The following is a 22,666-nucleotide window of genomic DNA, read 5'->3' on the forward strand; positions in this document are numbered from 1 at the left end:
CTGTCTTATTTTCAGGGAAATAGGGTAGTTCTTTGTCCTGGGAGGCGTATATTTGGGAGAGGGCTATATACAAAGGAATGCAAGAGGCATTTTTTTAGAGTTCTAACATAGTAACTGAGTCAAAGTAAGGCCCGGGGAGGGCCAGCAGACAGCCCCACCGGCACGCCGGGGGTCGGTGATTCGATGGGCCGGTCCTGTCACAGCCGCCGCCAGAAGGACGGAGCTGTCCCTGCGGGAAAGCCGCTTCCCCCAAACCACCCCCCCTTTCCCCGGAGGACCCGTTTTCCTTCTGGTTTCACCCCCCGAGCCGCACCGAGGACCCGGCCGTGCCCCCGCCGCGCTCCGCGCCCCGCTCAGCCGCCCGACACGGCGCCGCCCCCGCCCGTCCTCGCGCCGCCCCTCACAGCGGCCGCGGCGCCCGCCCGGCTCGAGCGCCCGGCAGCGGCTCCGCCCGCCCCCCGCTTCCCCGCCGGCGGCCGGGCCGCAGCCCGCTCCTCACGGCGCATCCGCCGCGCTCGTTTCCCTCCCGAGGCGGGCGCTAGCAGCGCCCTTGCCTGCTGAGGACACCCGGGAGGTTGCGCCGCTGCCCACGTTGACTGGCGGCCGTTGGCGCACCGCAGGGGGCACCGGGACCCGAGCTGGCCGGCCGGGAGCTGCCCGAACGGACGCTGCGTTCCCACGCCCTCTCTCCGGCGGGATCGGAAGAGAAGAGGCTGAGGAGGGGACCTGCGCGCACGGCGTCCCCCGCATTGTGCGAAGCCTGCATGGGTACGGCGCGGGGGCGCGGCCGTGGTGCTCCCCCGAGCCTGCCGCCCTCCCTCCCCGGCATCGCCCGTGGCTGGGAGGCGCCGAGCTGAGCCGTGAGGGATGCTTTTGTGCGCGGCTGCGAGCGGAGCAGCGGGTAACGGCGGAGCGAGCGGCAGCCGAGGCTGCGGTTGCGAGGGGAGGTCGGGCGCCGCGGTTATCCGCAGCCCTCCCGGCGAGGGAGGCCGGGCGCGATGCTGAATTAGACGACCGGAGCCCTTGCAAGCGCGGAGGACTGGCTTAGTAGCCTGTAGCCGGCCCGGGAGGGCGGGCAGGCGGCTCCTCATGGCGAGCAACCGGAGCATCGAGCTGGAGCACTTCGAGGAGCGGGACAAGCGGCAGCAGCGCGCTGGGCCGCGCCGCGGCGGCTCCGGCAGCGGCTCCGGGCCGCGGGGCAACGGGCTGATCCCCAGCCCGGCGCACAGCGCTCATTGCAGCCTCTACCGGACACGGACCCTGCAGGCGCTCAGCTCGGAGAAGAAAGCCCGGAAAGCTCGGTTCTACCGCAATGGGGACAGGTACTTCAAGGGCTTGGTGTACGCCATCTCCACTGACCGCTTCCGCTCCTTCGATGCCCTGCTCGTCGAGCTCACCCGGTCCCTGTCAGACAACGTGAACCTGCCCCAGGGTGTCCGCACCATCTACACCATTGATGGCAGCAAGAAGCTTACCAGCCTGGACGAGCTGGTGGAAGGTGAGGGGGCTCCAGCGGGCCAGGGGCAAGCAGAGCTTGGGCCACAGGCAGTTCTGCCACGGCATGTCGGGGTCCTGCAGGAGGTGGCATGGGCCTGGTGGTGTGCTGCAGACTCTCCCTGGGTGGGCTTTCCTCTTGCTACCCTGGTCAAAGCTGAGAGAAGTTGCTTTGCTGAAAACGGGCAGCTGTGGAGCACTGGAGAGCAAGAGGAATAGGGTTGCCTGCTATGGTGAGGTGGGCCTCATTTTCTCAGTGTGGATTATCTGCTTCTCCCATCACCCAGACAAGTGCTGTATGCGTGTGTGGGGATTAAATCTGATGGTAATTACGCAGCAGGTACTCTTTTCATCTGCTAGAACCATAGTAAAGTTCTTGGCTGCCTTTCAGTGGTCACCATTTGTAAGAGAGGAAAATGTTGTAATTTAGTTCTCTTAACAGTTATTACACTGTTATTGATACCTCACAGTGATTTAAGCTTTCCCAGAGAAAGCCTCTGTGCTGTGAAAAGGGATGTTTGTACCCAACCACGTATTAAAACAAACTGGTGCGAAGTCCCATTTTCAAATGTGATCAGAGTTCATATTTGTAAGGGGTACTAGCTACCTTGTCTACCTTCCAAAAGCATTTTCTAGAATCAAATGCTTTTCAGAATTGTACCCAAGTAGCTTTTGACAATGGGACTTGGCTGCTGAGGTCGTGTAGACCTTGCAAATCTGAGCAGAGCAGCTCTTGACTACTCAAAATGAGGCCAGAAGTACTTTTTCTGAAAGAAACATGTGCCTCTTCTTTGTAGGGAATAATAGTTACCAGAACAAGGAGCAGCTAAGCCTCAAGCTAAGCTTAACTTACTGTGTTGGGAAGCTTGTTCTGTGACTTCCATTTTGTACCATAACAACTTTTGAGATTGAAGTAGTAGAAATTTTTTTATGTGTATCATATCTGAACTCCATATTTTACAATGGGACAGGATACCTCAAAGTAGGCATACAGGCATGCTTTGCCTGTTGAGTGTCTGTACGTGTGCTTGCAGAGCTGTATTTTCATAGCTGTATATAGATAGATACATGTTCTACTTAAAACCTGACTTACCCCATGTTCTCTCATGATGTCTTAAAATACAGTTTAAACTCAGCATTACATGAATCAACCTTTTGAATGTATTGGTCATGTTGTCCACACTGTGAGGTTCATAATCAATTTGCACTTGATGCTTCCCCTTGGGTGTCTAATACATCAGCCACCATAGTTTTCCACCCAGTGACTATATGCCTGGTGTAGCTGATTTGCATTAATTAAGAAGTATTATTTGTAGGTCTTTTAATGTGCCCTCCTTTTTAGGCTTTCAGCTGTGTATCCTTTAAGCTTTGACTTGGAAACTTAGCTTTTCAAAGCAATGCAGAATCACACCCAGAGAATTGCAGGGGGGTTGGACTAGATGACCTTTGAAGGTCCTTTCCAACCCAAAATATTCTATGGTTCTATTAATTTGATGAGACGTATTATCTACCAGTTAAGGGACTACTCACTCCAGAACATGCAAGAGGAAGGGAGAGGCTACAGTATTTGCCCCATCAAGGAGGTCTCACTCAAAAAAGATATGCATGAAAGTACACTTTATAATAGTAATATAGCACCTGAGGACTTTCCCCATCACGTGATCTATCATAGGGCTGTTCTACAGGCAAAACAGAGGAAATGTGAAGTGCCAGCTCTGCGGTAATAAAATAAATGTGAAGTCAAAAACTTTTCCATGATTTGGCGATTAATTTAGAAATAGCAAAAAAAAAAAAAAAAAAAAAATTAGATGGTGGAGTGGAGATCGTAGGGAAAGGTGGTGAAACAAAAAATGAATAAAATAATGGTAACTTTGGAAATATTGCAGAAGGAATGATCTTAAGCTCTTATGGTTTAAAACAAAACAAAGACAAAACTATTTGCTGGACGACAGTATAACTGCAGTGTGTACTCCCACAACTCTGTTTAAGTTAATAACTGAATGCAGAAACGTACTTCCTATCTCTTCAGCTCATTGGAAGAGTGACCTTTCTCATTGCTCTTTACTGGAAGAATAAAGCAAAACAAATGTCACAACAGAAATGCCACTTCCATGCTTTCTCAGTAAAATGAAAGGGGAAAAAAAAAATCCCAATTACTTAGTCATCTATCCATGACCAATACAACTCTCAGGAATCTTAAGAAAATCCTGTAGCATCATAATTGGATTAGTATGTGCTCCAATTAGCATGCCAAAAACTTTACCAGTGTAAGTCTAACCACCGTACAGAGAAAGGAAAGCATATATAGGGACAGGAAGGAAGCAAACAAATAGTGAATCCATCGTTCCTTAAAATTATCTGAGCTCTTTGCCAGCTGTTCTTGAGATGTTGGAAGAGGATCTGATTTGGGATTGTTTATTTCTTGTAGTTCCAGCACAGCAAGCTTGAATTTCTGCACTAGAATAAATACTTGAACATTGGTAATATGCTAAAGTTTGAACTGCAGTAGCACCAGAAGTAGTTTTGAATGGTGTTTTGTTGTGTTGCTTTTTAATTTTTGAAAGGAAAATAAAATTAAAGTGCTGTTGTGCATGCCAGCTACAGGCTGAATATCAGACCCAGCATGGCTACTTGATGCAATACCTAATTATTTAACTAGTCTGTTTGCACATCATCAGTGTTATTGAAGTGGTACACGGAACTGCAGCAGTTCAGGTTCTGAAGTGAGCAGAAGGTGAGTGCTCAGCCACCTTCACCAAGTCAGCAAGATCTGCATTGAACCTCTCTCAACTCCAGCCTGTGTGTGTAGCTCTTGGACGTTGATGTGCCCCACCGCAGGCAAGCTCTTTAAGGCCTGTTTGCAGTTTATCAGGTTAATATCTGTTTGGAATATAAAAGCTAGCAGTATCAAATTCTGTATCATAATAGTCCAAACTTGATGAATTGAGTCACTGATGAATGCTTTTTGGGATTTGGCTGTATTTGGCGATGTTTTACTGTTTATCATATTAAGAGGAAAATAGACATATTGTAAATTTCAAATACTACTGTTACAGGTTGGGTCAGTTCAAAATTTGACCAGATCATGTTTACTAGTAAAAAATTGACAAGCTCCATTTTAGGCATATTGCTTTTCTTAACTGGGTATCATAGTCAAAAAAGCATACTCATCTGGACTAGCCTTAGGCAAATAGCATTTATATTCCTGGCCTCTGTAGGTTAGGAAACATTATGGCTCATGAGTTTTGCAGTTTTCATTGCTTTCTTAGAATGGGAGGAGTGAAAAATGTCATTGTCTGATCCTGATCTTGTTCAAGCAGATAACTCCAGAGAGGGGATGGGGGTTGGGAATATTATTACTTTCTTGTGACTTTCATTCAGTTTTCTTTCTTTCAACTTTACTCTCAGACGTTGCACTACTTTTTACTTTTGAATGGTAGATTTCATATGCAATTTTATATTTTCCCTTCAATAGCAATAATGGAAAAATATTTTCACTTCTATTCTCCACCAAATTTAACTAATTGTCTGTCTAAATCCTTGAGTTTTCTTTAATAATGCAAGCTTCCTAAAGCATGACACAATGGCAATAGTAAGAACTGTGCAGTGCTTAGGTTTGTGTTTTATGTTGGTGTCAGTCTGTTTTGTCTCGCTGTCCTTTGCTTTGATTGTCTTGGTAGTGAAAGACATGGAGAGTCCTTATTGTTAAGGTCTACTGCAAAGTTGGGAGATATTGTTGGATTTTTCGGAGGGGAAACCAAGTGCAGACTCTATTCCTGGCAAGAAAACTTACTTTGATTTGGCATGTGATAAGGAATTCTTCTAGTTCCCTAGGTAGGAAGCATTGCTAAGAGGCTTGGTTCATTCAATTACAATGCTTAATTAATACAGTCCTTTTAAAATGTCAGTAGTTTTGTCTGCACAGTTGTGCAGACCATGGACAGGCACCTGTAGGGAAGTCTTTGGGCAGGAGGTGGGAAGCTTCTGAGCGGGGTGGGGCGTGCTGGTCCTTCTGCATGGCTTGGGCATGTGGCACAGGACTATCTGCTTTAAAGAAATGGGCTCTGCCACACTAATACAGAGTAAAAGAATGTTTTTGAAATGAGGTATTGAACGATCCAAGTATTTTCTGCCTTAGATCATTGTTATTGTTACTGCATATTACATTTTAATCCTGCTTAAGTGCCTGTGATTCTAGTTGATGCACACTGTTATGTTAGGTCAAGAATATCTTTTCTCAGGGCAAGCAGATGGTAACACCAAGTGAGCAGTTTGTATTTTTGAATCTTGCAAAAGGTATGATTACCTTCCTGTGCTAAAGCCAAAAGCTGTAATGCATTAAAAAGAGGGAAATGTAGCAGTTTTAACAAAGAAGTGTAAAAGGATAAAAGAAGGATTGAAAAACATTAATATGTTTGAATCACTGTAGTTATACAGGTCCTAGAGCAATGGGGTGTGGATGTGAAATACAGATGTAATTGTTAGTTAACTTCCCATCCAAGCAAAATAGAATAGTTCCACCACTGTGTACCTCCAAGTTTCACAGATAGGAGAAATGTAATTTACCTGAGAAGTTATTAATATTTGCTTACTGTGGAGGAGGCATGTAGTATTGTGCAGGGTTGGAACCAGGTGGCCTTAACTGCCTTCTGAAAGCTCTTACCCTTCCTGAGCTGGAGGGTTGGACCAAATTACTTCCAAAGGCTCTTTCTGACCATTAACTGTTTTGTGATTCTGTGAAAGCTTGTAGGAAGCTGTGATCTGAACCTCCTGACTAAATAAAGTCAAAAGAGAACAGAGCAGTTAGTCATCTGCTAAAATCCTGCTTGTCATCCCAGGTTTTAAAAAGTTAACAGGGAACTTTAATGCTGTAGATAAGGCAAGACTGTGACTTATACAGGGTTATTGGAGGTGACATGAAAGTGAAGCAGTTGTAAGGAACTGATGAGGAAGGAAGTTCTGTGGAAGAAAGAAAGGAGAGATCTAAATAACCTGATCCTTCATAAAAGTGGTGGTTTTATTTTTAGATCAGCCCTTTTACACATGCTGTAAATATACTGTTCTGGAAATGTGCTTGCGTTTGTGTTACAGAACACAAAAAGGGTGCTCTCCTATGATTCCTAAAGTTAGAAGAAAGCCCTAATAACTACTGTGCTCTACTGAATAAGCAGCTTTTGGCACTATTGAAACTGGTGGGTTCCACCAAAAGAAGCAGAGGAACATCGTATGGATATATGTCTGAAATGTACCTAGAAACCTGCCCTGTCCTAAGTGCTTCACAGGGGAACACACATCTAAAACTATGGAGACCAGCAGTTTTATTGTAGAGATGTTTTTACCTATGTCAGCCAGATAATTGTCTGTTATGCAGTGTGTCATTTAAAAACATAATGCTATATGTGACTCTCAGGAGATAAGAAGTGCTTGTTAACACCCTGCAAAAAGCAAGCCAGAAAGCCATGTTCAGAGATTTTTGTTTCAAATATGCTGACTCAGGATTTTTGAGTGTTTTCTTGTTTACATTACCCACTATGTGGCATGTTCACAGTTTGTTTTTTAACTTAATGCTAAGGAAAATGAAAGATCTACAGGCCTTTCTTTAGTAGTCTCTGTTTTTAAGGACAGTGCTTCTAGGTTATTTGTTAAATGCCTAGTAGTGGGCTTCAACTTGCAAAACTTGTGCTATGAAGATCTCCAAGCTGTAAAGCAGCCGTGTTTCCTCAAAACTGTACATAGTTGCAAGTGATGTACACTTGTGATACAAAAGGAAAAGATACATCCTTCTTTTCCTAGCTACCTAAAATTGCATGGCTGAATTTTGGAGAGTTTGTGTACACGCTACTGTCTTTATCCCCTCATTTATGTCTTGAAAGGTGAGCTAGAGACCTTTCCTGTGAATAACAGTGTTGAAAAAACAGATGGCAAAAGAAAACCTTTGTAGATGAGTTTTAAAGTAAGCAAATGAGTATTTAGGCAACTGATAGTCTATAGCTATTTATCAGCCAGATATATAGTGGTGTTTTTTCTCTTTTATCCATTCTCTGTGTTCATAATCTGTATTTACTGTTGTGAGGGAGTGGTGAGTATTATGTGTTGACTTCACTTTCTGAAAACAGAATTGTTCCACAGTGTGCTTAAACTGTGTACACGCTGCACGCACACAGGTCTTGCTTCATGGATAGTGCATGTAGTTTTTCACACAGTACAGGTAAATTATTTAGAGATAGGTAATGATTCTTTGTTAATAGGCAGTTTCATGTCTTCTAGTTGTTTTTCTGAAGAGACAGAGAATCAGAAGTAAATTTATTGTATTTGTTGATTATATTGTGACCCAAAATATCAGTAGATGTTAATTCTTTTAAGTGAGCATATGCCCCATTTGAGGAAATGTTGGTTTCTTTGTGGAAGAAGTGACGCTTCTATTTGCATCACTCTTTGTAATGGCATGAAGCATCAGTTGGATGGCACATATGCTCTGTTGAAATTATAATACCAATTTATAAGGAGATTTCATATAATACTTCTGCCAAAACTGCTCTGCAGCCTGGTTAAGCTTTCTGCTATAGAATAGGTTCAGAGTCCCAGTAACATATGTCTGTAATTCTTCCATTTTTTTCTGTATTAAAAAATGTATTGCTTAATTAGTCTGTAGTTCACATGTTTGCCTGCAGATCCCAGTGTAATATTAGTGACTAACTTCACCATCTGGTCTAAAAACTGGGGAGCTGATTCACATTAATGCTAATGTTGTAAGTGAAAGATAAGGTATTTTTTTCCAATAGTGTAACTGCTGTGACTGTGTGCCTGTTAAGGCTAGTATGCATTAACTTTAACATCTTTCAAGACTGTAAATGGAAAGTAGGCCTTCAAAGCATAAAACTTACTGTACCAAACTCAGCAATGTAAATAGTCTAAGTATTGTTTATGCCTGTTTGTGGAGTTCTGCCAGCTTTCTAGGGCTGGTAGGTGTACAAATGCCACAAAAGCTACAGCCTGATCAAAATGCCACTGAAGTCTCAGAAGGTATTTTCTTAGTAATTGAGATGATATGTGTTTAGGTTAGACACATGAAAAGTCTCATTCCAGCTAGTTAGTGAAATATCCAAACTTCTTTATGTATGTGATTTGAACTGTAAAGTTATGGTAACTTTGTTAACAACGATTGAAAACAATTTGACTGTTTTAAACAAAAAACGAAGTGCTGTATGTTACATTTTACAAATATTGTTTTTCTGAGAGAGTGTGGAGATTATCAGAAGTGTGTATTTATGCTTGAATTAATCTCCAACAGATTTAAAATCAGGACATACGTTAAAGCCGTGAGCGAATATTATATATAACATTACACTTTCAGGTTTTTTACCTACAATATATAACGTGAAAGAGAGATAATCGTTTTTAAAACGATTTGATGTTTCTTCCAAACAGACATATCATTGTGGTTTAACCCCAGATGGCAACTGAGCAACACATAGCCGCTCATGTTCTCCCGGTGGGATGGACAAGACAATCAGAAGGCTAAAAGTGAGAAAACTCGTGGGTTGAGATAAAGACAGTTTAATAGGTAAAGCAAAAGCCACACAAGCAGAGCAAACCAAGGGATTCATTCACTACTTACCATGGGCAGGCAGGTGTTCAGCCATCTCCAGTACAGCAGGGCTACATCAGGTGTAACGGTTACTTGGGAAGACACACACCATTACTCCAAATGTCCCCCTTTCTTCCTTCTTCCCCCAGCTTTATATGCTGAACATGATGTCATGTGGTACGGCACATCCTTTTGGTCAGTTGGGGTCAGCTGTCCCCCATTCAAGCTTCTTGTGCACCTCCAGCCTCCTCACTGGTGGAGTACTGTGAGAAGCAGAAAAGGCTTCCACTCCATGCAACTGAAACATCCCACTATTATCAACACTGTTTCCAGCACAAATCCAAAACATAGCCCTGTACTAGCTTCTATGAAGAAAATTAATTCTGTCCCAGCCGAAACCAGCACACATATATAAATGCATTTTATATTTCAGAGGATGCCTAAAATAACAATTTAAACAATAACAGTGTTCAAAAATTAATGCCTGCTCATCAAGGGGTGGTATTTTCTTAGGCATGCTCTTTGAATACACCATCCTGTAGGAAAGTTTCCTGTAGTGAACTTTGTAGCAGTGATTTAACTTACCCCTGCTGTTTGTTTGTGTTTTTTTAAAATATTTTCTTGGCTAAATGCGCTAGAAATAAGTTATTTGAAATTTCTTCTTTTAAGGTATTACATTCTCTTAAAATGTAAGCACTTTTTATTTTTTTCATTGGAAGAAGAAAACTAAGGCTTCTGCTTAAAGAAAAAGAAATAGTAATAAGAAATATGTAGTAAATAGGTATTGCAGCCTATTCAAATAATCGAGAAATTATTTTATTCCACCTTCAACAAGGGAACTAGTAGAAGGCAGATTTTACACTGCTGTTTTAAAGAAATAAAGATCCTTTGGATTAATACTTACTGAAATTTTGTAACGAAACAACTTCTGCTGTTCTTAAAGAGTATTGTATATACAACTCTGGCACATAGATCACTTTCCATGATAGTACAAAAAGATAGTCTGTTATGATACATATCTGTAAGAGGCAAAGCTGACATAATGTATTGAGTTTCTTCTATGATAAATCCTCTAGAAAACGGACCTTCGGTTCTCTATATGTGCTTCTTTATGTAAAGCAATTAATTTATTTCAAGTTGGAGAGCCTGTTTCTGAATAGCCTTAATTTTTTTTTTTAAACTTTGTTAACTTAAGCTTCAGCCCTGAGATTTAACTTTAAATTGTCTTGTGTACATTTGTGGAGTTTTTCCATGATCTATGAAGTACATTCTTTTTGAGTTTGAAAGGATAATTCCGAACATGCTCAAGGATGGTGAATTTTGATGTACCTTGTAGTGCTGATTACTGGATTTTATTTAACACTCTTGCATACTCTGGAGTGATACGTGACTTCGTGTACTGAAGCTTATGTAAAATCTTTGAGATGCTAAGGGCAGTCAGTGTGTTTAGGGAGGTATCCTCATGCATAGGATGCTGTTGGGTTTATTTACACAGAAATTATTATCAAAGGATGATTAAATATTACCAAAGTCTTACGCAGATCAATAAACTTTAAAGCAAGTGGTCAGGGACTTTCCAAAGGTGAATGCCCATATTCTGAATTCCCCAGAATAATGACTAAATTACCTTCTGTTCATTTTTTGTAGGAGGAAATAATAATTGGCATTCTTAACCAACATATGCAAAACAAAGTCACTTGCTAGGTGCATCCATAAAAGGTTTAGTATGTAATAATGATAAAAATTGTCCTAAGGATTCTAAGTCATCCACTAAACTAGTTGCAGAGGGGACAATAATCAAATTATCAGCAGTTATATGTTATATACTTATGTTAATAAGTGTATTGGTGTGAATTAGAACTGCCAGCTTCTTTGAGAGGGTGAAAGGTCTCTGAAAACAGCTGTTGAAAGAGAACTGTCCAGCTATTTAGAATCATAGGATAATTTAGTTTGGAGGGACCTCCTGAGGTCATGTCATCCAACATCTTGCTCAAGGCAGGTCTGATTAAATCAGATTGCTTATAGACTTGTTGCAACTTAGCATGTAGTTGTGGGCAGTGCAAGCTTCTAGGTCACCATAGTTCTTCCTGAACTGTGTGGGTTGGTTTGTTTTCTCCTACCTGTAGATAAGTGCTAGTGTGCACACAGGTGTGTGGACATTACATTGAAGGAGTTTATGGGCTGAAAACAGCTCATTTTTCTTTGCTCATTTTCTAGGGAAAGAGGAGTTGTCTGGTTTTGTCTGTGTTGATTCCTGTTTTTGTGTAACATTCAGTCTATGAGGAGGGATGATAGGAATGAGTGGAGGGGAAAAATCCGGACAAGGCAGTAGCATCCGTAAAACCTCACAACAAATTGTTTCTTTGTACCTCAGTGGGTTACAGTCCCAGTGATGCTTGTGGAGGCAGAAGTGGCTGCCAAACTTGCCCAAACAAAATCATTGTTAACTGTTCTCTTTCAAATACAGTAAGTAAACTTTCAAGAAGGTCTAAATACATGATAAATGAGAAAGTGGTGTAATTGGCATGGGAAACGAAACACAAAAAAGTCTTTCAGATCTCAGTAACTCTGCAAAGGTTTTAAAGTACTATACTGTCTTGCTTTTGGAATAAACTATGCAACTTCTAAGCTAAATCAGCTCTCCGAACAAGAGTTCAGAAAGTAAAAGTATTGTTTAAAAGTTTGCTAGTGTGTGTTTAAATATAGGTGCATGTTTTGTAACTTTCACAATAACGTCCAATAGATGTATGTGTACTCTTTATTCCTCTTACATTGTATATAGAAGATGACTTCAGTTTGTTCCACCGGTTTAATCTTAGAACAGGCTAAGCTTTTTAGCAACAGGTAGCTCCTCTGCCTGGAGGAATGGTGTGCTCTGTCAGTTTGGAATGCTTCCCTTTCATGCATGTGACAGTACTCTGACTCTTTGAGAAGGTCTTTGGATGTCATTTTGTGAGACCCGAGATTACAGAAATGGCCCAGAGTTAAAGAAGTTTTTTGTTGTGGTCCGCATCTTTAATATTTTTGTCAAATGTTAAGAGAGTTGTGGAAAACAACAAACAGCAGTTTGAAGAGAAAATTGTCATCTTCTACAAAAATAAAGCCAGTTAGTTTCCAGCTTTGTATTATGTCAAGGAATGGAGAAAAGTAACAAATTCCTTAGGTCTGGATCATGGCTGGTGCCACTTCAAATAATTTGATGTAAAGGTATGTATTACTAGCCTGTGATAACATTTTTTTTTTGGTTCTCTGGCCACCCTGTCATCGCTTTAGAAGATATCAATAATGCAGGCTTTGAAATTAGTAAAGAAATTAAAACAAGGAAGTGTAAATGTCCTTTCATATTCCTGTGGTCTCAGAGTCTCATTTGTGGCTTTGGCAGGCGTTTGGTCTCAAAAATGTTGAAGTGAATACATTTCAACAGTGCATCCTTGGTAAGAGGCAATAACTCCTGGTAAATTAATGTGTCCTTCAGGACAAGGATCTTGAAATGCTTGAATTTTATTCTGTTAGAACTTGCTCCTTTAAAAATAATGAATTATTAAACATAGGTATGTGTGTACACATTGTGAATTATATACTTGAGGAAGATATAGGGAAGGACCTGGGTATTTGCTGTAGGAGAATGCTCTTAATGTCATGTATTGGGAGCTCAAGTAATTTAAGCCCTTGGAAAATGACTCAGCAGTCAGAACTTAGGATCCAAAGGAAATGGGAAATATCTTCAGCTTCCTCATTACCCTTTACTGGTTTTTATTTCTTAACCAGAGGTTTTTTGAAACGTGTTGAAACCGCTCTATGAGAATATCGTTTTGGTGAAAAGCTCTAATAATTTACAGTCCTTTATTTAAAATAGCCTGCAGTTGAAATATATGAAAATCACTCCTGAAAAAAGTATTTTCTTTTTTTTTTTTTTTTACATTTACAAAAAGTAGCTGCAAAACCCCTTAAAATTAAATTATGAAAATGTAATCTTCTTTACAGGTGAAAGTTATGTATGTGCATCCAATGAACCGTATCGCAAAGTTGATTACACCAAGAATGTCAATCCAAACTGGTGTGTGAACATAAGGACTGGGTCCACTCGATCCTTGACATCTTTGACATCCACAAAGAGTGAAGTGAAGGAGAGTAAAGATTTCATTAAACCCAAATTAGTGACTGTTATTAGGAGTGGAGTAAAACCACGGAAAGCTGTGAGAATTCTGCTGAATAAGAAGACTGCTCACTCGTTTGAACAGGTCTTGACTGACATCACAGAAGCCATTAAATTAGATTCGGGTGTAGTCAAGAGACTTTGTACACTGGATGGAAAGCAGGTAGGAGAATAAATTGCTGTGAATATCTAATAATTATGAGTTAATTCAATTAAGCTGTTTTGTTTTCATAACTTGAATTTTTGTTACTGTATATGCTTTAACCTGCTTCTGAATAAGCACAGTTTAATAAACTGCAACTTTAAAAATTTGTATTAAATATCAATATCTTAGAAAAATTAAATTGTATATTATGCAAAAGAAGTTGACAACTTTACATTCCAAGTAAAAAAAAAATTGTATACTAATCAACAAAGTGCCGGTTGATTGCGTGATACAGTTTATCTGAAATATTTCAAAGCAAACACAAACCTATGTGTTTTCAGAAGCAGAGTTATGTTTTCAGACTACTACGTGGTGCTGAGTCATGTAAGAAAAATATTGCTGTCTCCTTCTATTTCACTTCTAGAGATTGCTATTTAAACAGCAAAAGTATTGAACTGTCTTTCTGGAGGTAGTAACTGACATGGTCTAAGGTCAAGAATTTTATCTGAAATGAATAGTTCGGGGGGGGAGTGGTCACATCTTTACAACTTGCTTTTGCTTTTAGTTTTACCACTGCAAAATGTGGTGCCAGGATTAATGATGCGGTAAGTCTTCTGTTCTCACCCAGAAATACAAAGGAGTGGCCCACAGAAGGTTTTGCTGCACCAGGTAAAAATATCAGGAATACATTTGCTGTTGATCAGTGAAGTTAATGACTCAGCCCATTGTGGAACAGGGCTTTGATACTTATATTTGACACTGATGTGGAACTTTGCCAGCATTGCGATGTTAGTAATACAGAGTAACGCGGGCTGTAAAGTAGATCACATGCAATATCAGGTACCTGGACTTGTACTGTTGACTAAATATTAGGATCCTTGTTCATTCAACAAGTATTCTTGCACAGCTGCATACCTATATATTTGCATGAGCTACTTGTAAAAGTGTCAGTTGTGTTCAAGCAGATCTTGGAATTTTTATCGTAAAGCTTTTTTTTATGGTTGTAATCCTATAGGCTACTTAAAAAGTACCTTTTTGTGTTGAAAATTGCTAGCAAATGTATGGCAGACCAAGTGCACTTACTCAGATTGTCTTGATCTGAGGTCCGTCTCTCTGGTTATGTTCTGTGGATACACTTTTTATAATTAAATAATTGAAAAGAACTTCTGTTCTTTGGTGTTAAATATAGCGAGGCAAATGCATCACTGAGACTCTTGATTTTCAGTACTCGGTGGCACTATAATGTGCTCTTTAGTTCTTCTAATAGGTTTGATTTTTAATGAGATTTGTTAACAAGATTTGCCAAGAGAATCCTTTCTAGGAACATGCTTTTCTTTTTAGAAGTCCCATAATGTGATTCTAGTCATGTTTAATTTGATTTGTTATAAAATAGCTTTGAGGATATTTATTAAACAGTCTCTTCTGCCCATGAAGTCTTCTGTTACTGTCTCTGATAAGATGATTCTAATCTTCTCAAGGAAATAGATAGAAACAGATTTGGAAAGAGTCAAGAAAGGAAACTGCAAAAACTAGGATTCTCAGTTCAGATTCAGCTCTTCTATTACATTATTGATACAGTAGAAACTCACTGGTCTGCATTGATGTGGAAGATGAAATAGTGCATCAGGGATCAATAAAATTAATTAACATTAAATCTCACATATGTTGCTTGCACATTACTGTCATCCACAGTGGATGATGGCGGTATTCAGTCCACAGAGAGGACAATCAATTGTTGGTAATGCTCCAAGATAAGCATAAGATTTCTAATTGCTGCAGTACCTCCTCCTGCCCTTCTGTGGTAAAGGCAATAATCAAACTTGGATTGTAGATGTAGGTGTTCTCAAGCAAGGCTGTGAAATCCCTAGTTCTCGCTGCTGACACACTTACAACTGCTTCTCTGTGTAAACTGTTTCAGCAGTAGTAGCGCACAAATGTGGAAACCTCCCTTCCGTTTGGAAGAAAAGCTTTTTGCTTTTCCACAGGCATTAGGAAGGAGCCTTTGTTTGCACAACCATAGTGTAATCATGATTTAGTGGTCACAGGATATAGTGTCCCAGATAGAAGACCTATGGCTTTAAACACCCTGATAATAAAAGCCTCCTGCTTATCTAGGAAGATAGACACTTCTGGTTTTTTTGTTGTTGTTTCTTCTTCCCCGAAGTGAAGGGCTGACCCCAGTTTGAGGCAATAGGGATTTTTCTTTTTCCTTTGTTTGCTGGTATATGTAGAGGTTGGTGCCCAAGGGCTTTGTGGGATCTGGCAAATAAAGAGCTGCTTTGCTGCCAGTTGCCAACTGGTGGAAATTTCAGAACCTATTTTCTCTAATGCAGTAATTGCTTATTCTTCTAAATCTGCTAGGGAGGCAGATCTTTTATGTTCATTGTAGTGTTGGCACAGCTTGAAAGGCAACCATTAAAAAAAGGCATTTTGTAGATGGCTGTGTTCTTATAAATGTAGCTTTTTCTCTGGGTTTGGGTTTTTATCTTTTTCCCTGCTTCTTTGTATTTTATCTCTGAAGAATTTTTTTTTTTCATTTTTTGTGAGCAAATAGGTTTAGGTTTTGTTTTCTGTTTAATATGGAATCGATGCCAGAATTCAGGTGTTAAAAACATGCATGCATAAAATTTGTATCCTTTTCTTAGGGAATGTGTTCTGTTAACTTATAGGGTGATTTTGTTTTCCATTAGAACTATTTAACATGTGTACTAAAGAAAAGATCATGAAACCAGTGATCTATGAAAAAATCTTTTTAATTTTGAGTAGTACAATGGAAAGGATGTCCTCAAAATATTTTTTCTACTCTTCTGACTTCATTAATCTTGACTGCAGCAACATCTTGATGATAGGAGCAACACAGAGAATAACATCTGTGGTGGATATTTTCCTTGATTATTGTGTATGAAAACAGACAATTATCTAGCTTTTAACTGTAAGACTTTGTAACACAAGGTTTCATTTTTATCTTCAGTTTCAATATGCGTGCTGTAACTTAGGATATTAGTGCTTTGTAGCCTCAAGCACAGATTTTTTTAAATTACATTGATTCAAGGCTGGCTTTTCACTTTTAAGCTGTTGAACAACAAACTTTTAATTCCCAAGACTTTTGTGATGGTTTCTATGTGAGGTAAATTATTCCTATAAAGGTAACTAGGCTTTAACTTTGCAATGCAGGCTTCTGGCCATTCCAGTCTTAGTGCTTCTGACATTGAGGTTTACCTAATATATTTGTTTGACCAAAGTGTTGTCTTTGCTTGTCCGCATTTTTCCTTTCTGTTCTTTGTTGGAATGTTTCACTATCCTACTGTGAAGCAAGGACAGTCAGACTGAAACTTCTCCAGTTGGAAAGTTAACCCTTCCTTACCTCACAAGAGATTGGGGGTTTCTAAGTAAGCTTCAAGCTTCAGTCATTGTGGAGCGTAGAGTAGCGACTTAATGGTAAATTACCTGCACTAATTGTTTAAAAGAGTATAATGTATGGTGTGTGTATGGGGGAATTTCCTGTGAGAAACTCACAAAAAGCCATACTGAAGCATGTATTATTTGACATACAAAAGAAAATGAAATCCTCGCTCCAGGATGATAGTAACTTTTTAAGCTTGCATTGTGTTGCGGTTTCATGGATTAATATCCATAACAGGATTGAAAAGGTGGATGAACCACCTTTTCTATACTTCATTCCCAGAATGATGAGAATGTACAACAAGTAAGCCTTATTTTAAAATACTTTTTTGATGTGCCACAGGTATGTTGGTGGCTATCTCTGAAACCAAAAGCTCCCTAATTTTCTGTTAATGAAGTTTTTCATAAGGTGCTCATTAAAAGTAAATGTGTAACTGAAGAAAACAGACATTACATTGGAAATGTTCATGAGACTCATCATGCCCTCCTCTCAGTATTTTTTTATTTTCCAGTGACAGATTTGAAAATTCTTAATAGAGACAATAGCTTCTGTAAACTGAATTTTGTATTTGCTTTACAGTGGAAATGCTAAGGAGGCAACTGCAGCTGGTAATCTACCCCATAGAGGGCAGATCCCTCTAGAACCCAAAAAAAGAGATGAGCCCGAAAGATCTCATTAATTAGTACAACTGATGTTCCCCATCTTTTTGTTTCAGTTTTTTTGGCAGGTAAGTTTCTGTCATTCAGATCTGAAAACCTCCATTAGTACAGTATTTTTGCTAGAGTCTTATTCTCAGTGAGAGGTATTTAGTACTGAGACAAGTTTTGGAACATATAAATTTAGTTTTTCTCAGTTTTCCAGTTTTGTATGCAAAGTTATACTTGGATGAGATTTTTAAAATAGTTTTATTGAAGTTAATTCAGTAGTTTTAGCAAATATTTTTCTTTAGTTCAATACTCTCCTACCTAATGATAGGAGAAAAGCTACTTGGTTTTCAACTGTATCCTACTCATCAGCAATACACTTTTTTTAAGGAAGCAGGCACTGGGAGCTAGGTGTACTCTTTTTGTGTGTGTGTGTCATTAAATTGTACTGTTACATTGCTGTCTGATACCTCGTTACAGGCTGAGAAACAACTGTAATAGAAACTTGATTCCATGTAAGCAGGCATTGTGTGTAGTTGAAAGCTACTGAAACCAAGGGAAGTCTTTATCTTACGTCTCAGTCTCTAACCTAGTATAGGCACTTTCACAAATGTATTGGAAATAGCACAGATTTGAATTACTGCTACAGGCAATTTTGCAATTGGTAACCAAACACTTCGGAAGAGCTGTTGAGCTAGAGATAAAATAACAAAAATCTGCATACTATTTAACATTAAAATGTGCCTGTGTACACACTTGCATCCTGAAGATAATTTCTACAGCAGTGTTGCAGTTAGAGTAAGTTTTATCTGAATGCTAGCAAACCTCTTCTAATATTTGATATGAAACATGATTTAGGGGAAGTTGGGCTTTTACTGGAGGCTAAAATTGTTTCAGAGAATGACTGTGGAGAGCTGTATGTCTAGTCAGTGTGGGATACAAATCTGGCAAGTCTAAGGAAAACTAAGTAACTAAGGTGGCCCTAATTTTGAGGAAGTCTTTATAACAGGAAATGAATTCATCCATGAAAGCTGCTACGTGATATTTTTGTTCAGGCTTTCAATAAATATGCTCAGAACTGGAAGCAGAGGTTATTTATTGCTGGAAGAAAGGAGGAAATAGTGTACTCAAACAGAAGAGCTAATTTTGGCCTTGGTCTGTGGACATAAATATGTACAGATAGGAATATTTCTATGGAAGGAAGTGTTATCCGAAACTAACGTGAAATTAACTGTGCTCTGTCATAGAAGTAGGGATCTGAAAAATACCCTAAATATGAAAACACGAAGATCTCTTCTTAGCTACAAATCTTATTATGGAACACTTTCTAAAGCATTTTCATTACATGCAGTAGTACAAAGGCCATAGGCACACAATGTATAGTTTAGGAATTATGTCTAGAAAGTATTTTCAATTTTCATCAAAGTTTTAACAGGATCATATTACCAGTCCAAGTACCATTTTGAGGAAAAAAGAAAATGCAAACTGGTAAGAACTTTAACAAAATTATGATACTTAAGATACTACAGAAGAAGCATTAGAAAAGAAACAAAAGCTTGAACATCTAGTGAGTCATCTCAGAAGACTGTCTTGAACTGGCCGTGAACAATAATGCTGAGGAAGCGCTTCTGCTCTGTTGCATATGCAAAAAATAAAGGTCATGCCATGTGAAATAGCTGCAGTCTAGCACTGGAAAACTTGGCTTTCTGGAACAAAGGTCTTTAGAATTGGTTCAGGAGGAGGCAAACCCCCTGTATATTATTCTTACTTTATGGAGATCAAGAACCCAAAATATAGTACAGATGAAATACAGAACATGTATCTCTTTCCTCTGCACAAGGATATATAATTCTGTCTTGGGCAATATGGTTGCTGAGAATGTAATGGCTGCGGTCCACTGGGTGTGAATTCCATCTTTTTCAGTGAGCTAAGGTTTAGATATGTAATTAGTAACATCCACTGCCATTAAACTTAACAGACTGATGAAATGGAATATTAAAATAATAGAGTATTTATCAAAATGAGCACAAAATCAAATACTGATGCAAAGTCAGCACTTTTAAATTAGAGCGTGGCAACTGAGAAAAATTGCTGATATTATAGCTAAAAGCAAGCATGTGTGTCCTGTTGAAAGTGACATCCGACTTGCAGGAGCCTTTGTGGATCTGTAGAGAGGATAAATGGCATTTTCAGTTTTTGTCTGTGCACACCAAGAGTTGACAGCATTTATTAAAAATGACATGCTGCACCGTGTGGGAAACAATCACTGCAAAAATAGTGCTGTCACCAGTGGTAATGCTGTATCTCTATTGATGTATGATTACAGTAATTTTAGTGCTGGGTTACAGAAATGGTGTGTGTAGCTCTTGGAATAAAAGAGCGGTATGCAGTCATTGTCTGCCATCTGCCATGCTAAAGATTGAATCACATGACTTGGAAACTAAACCTTGGGAATTTGTTGTGCCCTGCTGAGCCTGGCCATTAACAGATAATTAGTCTGGTAAAAATCTTTTGAATTCATTCTGCAGCTGTCATACGCCAGATTAGGATTTGTGTCACAGGTTCCTCATTACTTTGAGATCTTAGAAAATATTTTTTTCTGTAATTAAATTACCCTGTGTTGCTTCAGTAAACAGTTCTTGCATTATCACATTTAAATATGTGAAGTTTTCTTTAAGAAGCATGTTACATCTTACAATGTAAAGCTATTTACCAACCACACATGAAAGGGTTTCAAGGTTGAATTTTCTTCATTCCTGTTCTTAACTTAGTCTATAAACCAACTTTCTAGCTTTAAGATTTGTCTTCCAGGTTGTCAGGTGGTTGGATCTGTTATACTAGCTGCTTCTTGGTTGGATGTAATCAGTTTGTCAGCATCTCGTAAGTCTACTGAAGCAATAATACTGAAATCTTAAAATATGATATTTTCCTGTAGATTTGTACTAGTTATTAAGAAAAATGGCATTCTGTTCCATAATAAATTAATGGCAGCAAATATGAAAGTTCGTCAGAGAGAGGAAAGAGAATATTTATCTTTAATGTTGAAAATATTGCTAATTGATTAATTTGCAATGAACCTTTAAACACAGGAATCTGAAGACTCCGAAGGGAAAGTAATGTTCAAGTAATAGTAACACAAGCCAACTCTTAAAAGCAGAGAGCTTCCCATTGCTTAAATGGAACAATGACCCTCTTTGTGGCTTGAAGTTAGAAAGCTTTGCAGAGGAAGGAGTGATACTCAGTGTTTTCACTGTAGGCAGTGAAATTCAGTATTCTTGTAGAACCTCTCCTGTTCTCCTGTTTACAAAGTCCGCAATCACCGTCTACTGTTGTGCAAATATGCAGTCTATGCCACATTCTTAAATATTTATTTTATTCATATTTATTTAGTGGCTTATATATTGATATATGGTACAGGGTATCTCTGCAATCATGGAAGACTTTTTTAAGAAACTAAAATATTTCAGAAGAATGCAAAAAGAACATAACTTGTAAACTAAATGGCAAGTTAATTTTCTTTTTTTTTTTTTTTTTGCCTAGTATGTTCAGTGTTTTTTGGCTTTGGCTTTCTTATCTCTAACCTCCAACTCAACTAGTACTTAATTAGGGAATTCCAGTCTGGATAAAATTACTGGAAAATAAACCAGCTAGTTAAGAAAAATAAAGATGGCTGAGTACTAGACAGCCAGAATCCTCTTTGTAATCACTTTCTGGAGGTGCCATTTTCTTGCATGGGAAAACTTGCAGTTTCTCTTTTAAAGAAATCAAGTGTGTGGTTGATTTAAATCTGAATAAAATTGAAGAGATTCACAGAATCACACAGAATGTTATAGATTGGGAGGGACCTCAAAAGATCTAGTCTAGTCTAATCCCCTTTCCAGAGCAGGAACACTTAGATGAGGTTACACAGGAAGGTGTCCAGGCGGGTTTTGAATGTCTCTAGAGAAGGAGACTCCACAACCTCCCTGGGCAGCCTGTTCCAGTGCTCTGTCACCCTCAAGATTCAAGCATAGATAAATGTGGAGTTGGAGCCTACGTAAAGACTGCCTTATTCTCCCTGTAATTTTCAAGGACCCAAATAATACAGACACTTAGAATGTGCCTACAAGGTAGTACAGGCAGACATCTGATACCAGCCAGCTTTGATCTGTATAACTGATGGACCTGGACGTGGTCTATGTCTGGTCAGAGTGCAGACTGACTACCTGTAGCTTAAAAGATATTAAGTTACTGGAGAGTGTCCAGAGGAGAGCTATGAAGTTGGCGAAGGGTTTGCAGGGGAAGCCATATGAGGAGCAGCTAAAGTCACTTGGTTTGTTCAGCCTGGAGAAGAGGAGAGTAAGAAAAGACCTTAATGCAGTCTACAGCTTCCTCACAAGGGGAGGAGGAGGGACAGGTGCCAACCTCTTCTCTTTGGCGACCAATGACAGAACTCAAACGAATTGCAGGAAGATGTGCCAGGGGAGGTTTGGGTTGGACATTAGGAAAAGGTTCTTCACCCAGAGGGTGGTGGAGCACTGGAACAGGCTCCCCAGGGAGGTGTCACGGCCCCAAGCCCGGCAGTATTCAAGAAGAGACTGGACAACGTCCTCAGACACATGGTGTGAACTGTGTTGTCATATGCAGGGACAGGAGTTGGACTCTGATCCTTGGGGGTCACTCCCAACTCAGGACATTCTGTCACTCGATGATTGTATCTAGTTGCTATCAGGTGCATAGACATATTCTCACCCAGTCAAGTATGTAATGCTTTTTGAGGCAGGAAGTATTGTTTCTGTTGTGAAGAGAAGTAGAATGTAATATGTGAGCTTTATGATAGTTTTCTTACCAGACTTCTATAGAGGTAGTAGAGATGCAATTGGTTTTATCTTTTTTTTTTTTTTAATAGGCCATCTCTCCCTTGTGTCAGACAGTAAAAAAAAACCTTGTAAAATTATTATTTTTCCCTCTGATTTATTTGCTTTATTACCAAGTTTCAGATTTTTGTTTCTCCTTTTCCTGCAGAAGTGAAGAGTGACTTTGAAAGGCTGTTGATTGAGCAGTTGCTGTACTACTCATGTTGAAACTGAGACATCATGGCCGTATGACTTTTCTGGATTAGCTGTATTAATATATTTCTAATATTCTATATCTGTATATTTCTAATCTATATATTATGTTTTTACTATATGCTGTGCTGTAAACAAAAGTATTTTGAATATTTGGTTACCAGGTTTTCCCAGAACCTAGGGCAGTT

General features: G+C 39.4%; 1 protein-coding gene across 4 annotated transcripts in view; it reads left to right on the forward strand.

The window, feature by feature from the left end:
• The first annotated feature begins 450 nt into the window (after positions 1-450).
• The window catches only part of DCLK2 (doublecortin like kinase 2), an 87,379-nt gene continuing 65,163 nt past the window's right edge, over positions 451-22,666 (forward strand). For all 4 annotated transcript variants that reach the window (XR_010606107.1, XR_010606108.1, XM_065633599.1 and 1 more), the window contains exons 1-2: positions 451-1,498; positions 13,067-13,401. Coding sequence is in view for 2 of the 4 variants with exons in the window: in XM_065633599.1 (XP_065489671.1) it covers positions 1,090-1,498; positions 13,067-13,401 (744 nt within the window). In the remaining 2 variants the exon portion in view is untranslated. The remainder of the gene's footprint in view (positions 1,499-13,066; positions 13,402-22,666) is intronic.

This window comes from Caloenas nicobarica, chromosome 4 (genome assembly GCF_036013445.1).
Source record: "Caloenas nicobarica isolate bCalNic1 chromosome 4, bCalNic1.hap1, whole genome shotgun sequence".
NCBI classification, from domain to species: domain Eukaryota; kingdom Metazoa; phylum Chordata; class Aves; order Columbiformes; family Columbidae; genus Caloenas; species Caloenas nicobarica.